Consider the following 6,046-nt stretch of genomic DNA (forward strand, 5'->3'; position numbering starts at 1 on the left):
GATATATCTTAGATGGGATACTTGCCCTCCATGAGATTATCCATGAGGTTAAGAGCAAACACCTCCGTGCGGTGTTCTTCAAGATCGATTTCCACAAAGCCTATGATACTGTTCACTGGTCCTTCCTTCGGGAAGTGTTGCTGAAACGTGGCTTTGACCCCCACTGGGTGGCTCGGGTGATGCAATTAGTTACGAGTGGTCGGACGGCTGTTAACATCAATGGGGAGGTTGGACCTTACTTCGCGACTGGCCAAGGGGTCTGACAGGGTGACCCGATCTCCCCATTTCTCTTCAACCTTGTGGTTGATGCGCTCGCCTCGATTCTGGACTTGGCCAAGCGCGCGGGTCACATTAGGGGGATTTGCCCCCATTTGGTGACCCCTGGGGGTTTGACCCACCTCCAATATGCGGATGACACCATTATGATGGTGGAAGGGTCGGATGAAGATATTCAGAACCTCAAATTCCTCCTCCTCTGCTTCCAGGAAATGTCGGGCCTCAAAATAAACTTTGCCAAGAGCGAGGTAATGGTCTTGGGATATTCCTAAGGGGAGCCCAGCGGATTGCCAACCGTTTGAACTGCCGCTTGGGGTCCTTCCCGATGACCTATCTTGGCAGGCCCCTTAGTGACGTGCGGCTCCTGGAGAAGGATTTCCGTCCAATAATCGCCAAGCTCCAACCTAGAATGAAGCCTTGGCAAGGGAGATGGCTTTCCAAAGCCGCTCGAGTGATTCTAATGAACTCCTCCCTTATTAGCTTATTGATGTATATCATGGGATTCTATAGTCTACACGAATCCCTCCATCATGAAGTTACCAAACTGCTCTCCAGATTCTTTTGGGCGGGCGAGAACAATAAACAGAAGTACCATATGGTCAAATGGTCTGAGATCTGTAAACCTAAGGACCAGGGGAGCTTGGGGGTTATTTCTTCCAAAGCGAATGAATATTGCCCTCCTGTCCAAATGGCTTTGGCGGATCCAGACTGAGGAGGGTGGCCTGTGGCTTCAGATTATCCGTGGGAAGTACCTTCGCGGGCAACCGTTAGCGTTTGCCTCTAGGTCTGGAGGTTCCCAATTCTGGCAATCGTTGATCCCTCTGTTAACGGTTCTGCGCATTGGGACTTCCATCCAGATAGGCTCTGGTGCTGCCACACTTTTTTGGCTGGATAGATGGGTGGGTTCCCGCCCCTTTGCAGATCGTTTTTTTGCGCTATTTTCTATCTGTGTTCACCCACAGATCTCTGTGGCGGCGGCCCTAGAGAACCTAGGCGCGATTGCTTTCCGCCGCACCTTCGGGGCGGTTGAACTCGCGCAATGGGATGAGTTACTTGAGTGTATTGCCCTTCACTCTCCTTCTCTGGAACCGGATACGCTCTCTTGGCACCTCGAGCCAAGCGGTAGATTTTCGACCAGATCTCTATACCAGGCGATTGTTCCTACTCCTGGTCCAGCGGAGCTCGCGGTGCTTTGGGAGATCAAACTCCCCCTGAAGATCCGTATATTTCTATGGCAATGGGTTAGAGGTCGCCTCCCCTTAGGCACTGAGGTCCGTAAGCGTAATGGACCTGGGGATGGTCTCTGCCCCATTTGTTTGGTACCGGAAGATTGCAACCACATCTTCTTCCGGTGCCCGGCAGCCCAGTTCTTATGGAGTTGCTTCCGGGAAGTGGTTGGGGGCACGTGGTGCCATGACAACCTTCCGGATTTGTTCGGGGAGGTATTTAGGCTCCCCGGGCCTAGGCGCGCCCCTATTTGGGTCGCGCTAGGTACCCTTGTCTGGTCCCTTTGGTGTACCCGCAATAAATTAGTCATCGAACGAGTGATTCCGTCTCGTGTGACTGATGTGATCTACAAAATGTGTGGCTTCTTGCAGCTCTGGAGACCGCTTAGTAAACGGAGCGACCGAGGCGTCATCGACAACACCATGGCGGGTCTTCGTGCCACCGCAGCGTCTTTTGCTCCTCCTGCACCGCCCCCTCCTCCCCCTCCCGAGCCGGATTAGCTTCTCCTCTTAGTTTATTTGGGGCTTGTCTTGCTGTGCCCCAGCATGATTCTATGACTTATTGTACTTGACATTGTTACGTTGGATGCTTGGTGGTATGCTTTATAATATAAAGTAGGGGGAAACCCTTTTTCTTAACTGAAATTGAACAGACAACATCATTGTATCTGGAGAATAAAAATATCCATTACCACCAAGAGATATGTGGAGTACGTAGCAGTTACAAGGAGAAATACAATTTAATAGACTTCACAATGACGTACATAGTACATATCATATCGTAATATTTAAAAAATAATTCATTATAGCTAATAATAGAGAGCGTCCATTCCATGTTGCACGTGTCTGCTGAACAAAACCCAAATTTCATGCTCGATGGAGATTGGAGACCTGAAACTTCATATAGTAGGTTATCAGCATCTGAAATGCATAATAAGTCGGTTTATAACGGAGCGAAAATTGCATACCTGGCATGGCATTTTAGTTTCTTATGGATGCACATCGTCCGTTTAGCTTGTCAAGAATTGTTTCTATGGATGGTCTCTTCAGCCGATCAATCTCAACACATTCCAGTCCTATTTCGATGCATTTTTTTACTTGTTGGAGACCATCTGCATCTAACAATGGGTACTCGGATGCGATGCGCTGCTCTTTCCAGTTTTCACGTACCTACGTATACGATTGGAATCATGATCCTCAAGATAACACAAAAATCAATAACATGAGCTTTTAAAGTTTAGTTTCCATATCATGAAGCAAAATTTCTCTTACATTTTTTATGAATTGCACTGCAGACGGTTCTTTGCCTGGACAATTCTTCTCTCCCGTGGTAGTCTCCATGATTAGTAGGCCTAAACTGTATATGTCTGACTTCGTGGAGATTTCACCTCTGTATAGATATTCCGGAGCTATGTATCCACTGCATATCATTAAGATTTTTATAAGTATTATCAGAGAGATTAGAATGCAGTTTACTTTAAGACAAAGGACCAAAACATTATCGCAGTTTGTGGTCTACTTACTATGACCCAACAACATTCTGTGTGTTCATCCGTGTTTGTTCTTGACCAAAGAGTCTGGAGAGACCGAAATCGGCGATTTTCGGCACCATGTTATCATCCAACAGTATGTTTTCCGGCTTGAGATCCATATGGACAATAGGAATGCTGTGTACAAAGTGCAAACCATTGCAAATCCCCTTAATTATGTTGAAGCGTATGTTCCAGTCCATTTTTGTATGTACTTCTGAGGAAGTGAAACACTGAATTATTGAATTACTCAAATATAAAGAATTACAATAACGTAAACATTTATTTATTAGAATGCCGACAGCAAAAATATGTTCACAAAAGACAACCTTTCAGTACAATAGCAAGTTCTTTGGATAATACCAACTGTTGCAGTTTTTCCCCATTATTGAGCATTGAAAAGTTAAAGGAATATATTGATGCCAAACTCCAATTCATAATGTAAACATATTGGAACATTAACATGAAAGCAATTTGAGTCGGGTAGTATTATATACCAAAAAGATGTTTCTGAAGGCTTCCCAGTGGTAAGTACTCATGGCAAAGTAAACTTTCAACAATGTCAGCCACAATATATCTTCCGTTGTTCAGCACCACTTTCTTTTGACCTTCGTGACAGTAGCCGACCAACTTCAGTACATTTTCATGGTGGAGAGCCATAATGTTCTGAACCTCGTTAGCAAACGCTTTGTCGCGTGCGATTGGCGAATTTTCCGCGAGTTTCTTCACGGTAATTATTTGGCCATCCGGCATATGTCCCTGTTCAACCTCAAAGATACTTTTTCAGCAAACATTGGCATCTTTTTTCAGAAGTGCTTTCAGAAACTCATGCGAAGGTGAAAAATATAAAGGCAGAGGAATGACCATATACCATATAAACAGTTCCAAATGCGCCTGTACCGATTTTACGCGCCTCTGAGAACTGGTCGGTGATGGTTTTCAGAAAGTCTAAGGGCAGATTCTTCGGTAATGTGCTCAGAACGCTCGGCTGGCCTAAGCCAGCGCTAGTCGCCATTTCTGATGGTTGAACAAGCTTTCAGGCGAGCTGCTTCAATCTATGCATCGTCAGAAATTCATATGCACCTTATAGAAGGACAGATCTAAGTATGCAAGACTAGGCATACATGGATCTATTGGAAACTAAGCAGCATACATGGTTATTGCAAGAACATCTGAAAATATGCAGCTTCGCGATTAAAAAGGACTGACCTGAAGAAGATCCAACACTTGGGGGTGATTCTCTCGAGCAGCTGCGAAGAGGACAACAAAACGTGGATGAGGCTTGTGAGAAGAATCGCTTCCTTGCTGGTTGCTTGCTTCGGGTGGATTTATATGAACCAATCCAGTGAGATCTGGATCGAGCGCGTGGGCAAGAATGTGTTGACTTGACTCCAAGCGGTCTAGCCTATGATGCTCACTCGCTGATGTCTTTCCGTGAAGAAGAAAAAATGATGCGCCCACTAATAAGAATATAAAATCATGTCAGCATCGCTGCTTTAAATATCCTCACACTGTAGCTCTTTCCACACTGTGGCTTTCATCGACGGCGAGTCCGCGTGGCTCGCGAGGTGCGGGCCACAAGTTAGCGTGTCTCTGTCAGTACGCGGTGTCAGGGGCAAGGCTTTCTTTTGAAGCAAAAACTTTGCCTCTTCTATTAATTATTAAAGGAAAAATTGTCTGAAAATCCCTTTTGGAGGCCGAGCTTCATGGGCCAGTTTTAAAAAATTCAAAATTCATATTTTTACATTTTAAAAAAAATCTGAAAATAAATAGACATACATGGAGGCATAATGCACAAATGTGTAAATTTTCAAGACGAAATACGCTGAAGTGAGGGTTGTGCAAAAGAACAAACCTGAGGCTTTTTAACACACGATATTGTTCATCCACTCAGGCGATGACTTCTTTTTTATAGATCGCATTTCAAGGATGTTCCATCCTGAAATTCGGCCTCCATAGGGCCGAGAGGCAAGAACAATAACAACAAAACCGTTAGTCCTAAACAAGTTAGGATAGACTAGAGCTGAAACCCATGAGAATCTCGCAACCAACTCATGGTTCTGACGCATGGATAACAAGCTTTCACTCATCCTTGTTCATGGCTAATTCTCTGGTGATACTCTAATCCTTCAGATCTCCCTTTACGGACTCCTCCCATGTCCACTTCGGTCTACCCTGGCCTCTCTTGACATTATCGGCACGCTTTAGCCGTCCGCTATGCACTAGAGCTTCTGAAGGCATGCGCTGAATATGCCCAAACCATCTCAAACGATGTTGGACAAGTTTCTCTTCAATCGGTGCTACCAAACTATATCTCATATATCATCATTCCGGACACCTCACTCAAATTTGCCAGTTAATTACAGAAGCGTCCGAAGGCACAACAAACCCAACAAAAACACACCAACCCCAAAAAACAGAAACAAACGAAAAACCAATCACCGTAACTAGCTGGCCTCCCATTACTGTCGAAGAGAAGAAGTCAATATTGCTATGGGAGGTGTAGACCGGAACTCTCCTACAGAGATGGCAAAGCAAGCATCATCCCGAACCATGTTCCAGGTTCCTTGCTTGCCATGCCAATGAACAACTTTGATTGTAACCTTGTCGCCTGCATGACACAAGGCCAAAGCCCTCAAAGTTGCAGAAACTCTCAGGGCCACCTCCCGACATGCACCACTCTATCGTGTCCTGCGCGATCAACCAACACCACCTTCCGGGCCGCTACACCCGACATACCGCTGCTCGCCTTCGAGTTGCAACGCCGCACGACCATGGCCATCACACCAACTCATCTGGGGTTGCCCCCCCCCCCCCCCCCCCCCTCCACGACATAAAGTTGACCACCCACTCTGAGGTGCGTCAACCGAGCCGACAACCCCTACTACATCGGCGGCACATGATTATCACGCCTCCCTGCCTCATAAAACGGGTTACGGGTGCCCGCAATGGTTCCCGAGGCCACCGGCTCGACGCACCAACAACAACCCGGGGCCGCCGCCCCGACATCCCCGG

General features: G+C 46.3%; 1 protein-coding gene across 6 annotated transcripts; it reads right to left on the reverse strand.

Moving 5' to 3' along the window:
- Positions 1 to 2,164: 2,164 nt before the first annotated feature.
- Positions 2,165 to 4,514, reverse strand: LOC109733449 (cysteine-rich receptor-like protein kinase 25). 6 transcript variants are annotated; one of them, XM_073496297.1, is made up of 7 exons: positions 4,241 to 4,514; positions 3,903 to 4,048; positions 3,529 to 3,790; positions 3,026 to 3,248; positions 2,775 to 2,922; positions 2,471 to 2,672; positions 2,165 to 2,393 (listed from the first exon to the last, which is right to left on the reverse strand). In XM_073496297.1, the coding sequence occupies exons 2-6, from the start codon at positions 4,044 to 4,046 to the stop codon at positions 2,484 to 2,486; spliced, it is 966 nt and encodes a 321-aa protein (XP_073352398.1). In that variant the 5' UTR covers positions 4,047 to 4,048; positions 4,241 to 4,514; the 3' UTR covers positions 2,165 to 2,393; positions 2,471 to 2,483. The 6 variants fall into 6 exon arrangements, with proteins under 6 accessions (XP_073352398.1, XP_045083346.1, XP_020148262.1 ...); XM_045227411.2 differs by having other exon boundaries at positions 2,165 to 2,399; XM_020292673.4 differs by having other exon boundaries at positions 3,903 to 4,076; positions 4,241 to 4,504.
- Between the last annotated feature and the right edge of the window lie 1,532 nt (positions 4,515 to 6,046).

The sequence above is a fragment of the Aegilops tauschii genome, chromosome 4 (genome assembly GCF_002575655.3).
Source record: "Aegilops tauschii subsp. strangulata cultivar AL8/78 chromosome 4, Aet v6.0, whole genome shotgun sequence".
Taxonomy (NCBI): domain Eukaryota; kingdom Viridiplantae; phylum Streptophyta; class Magnoliopsida; order Poales; family Poaceae; genus Aegilops; species Aegilops tauschii.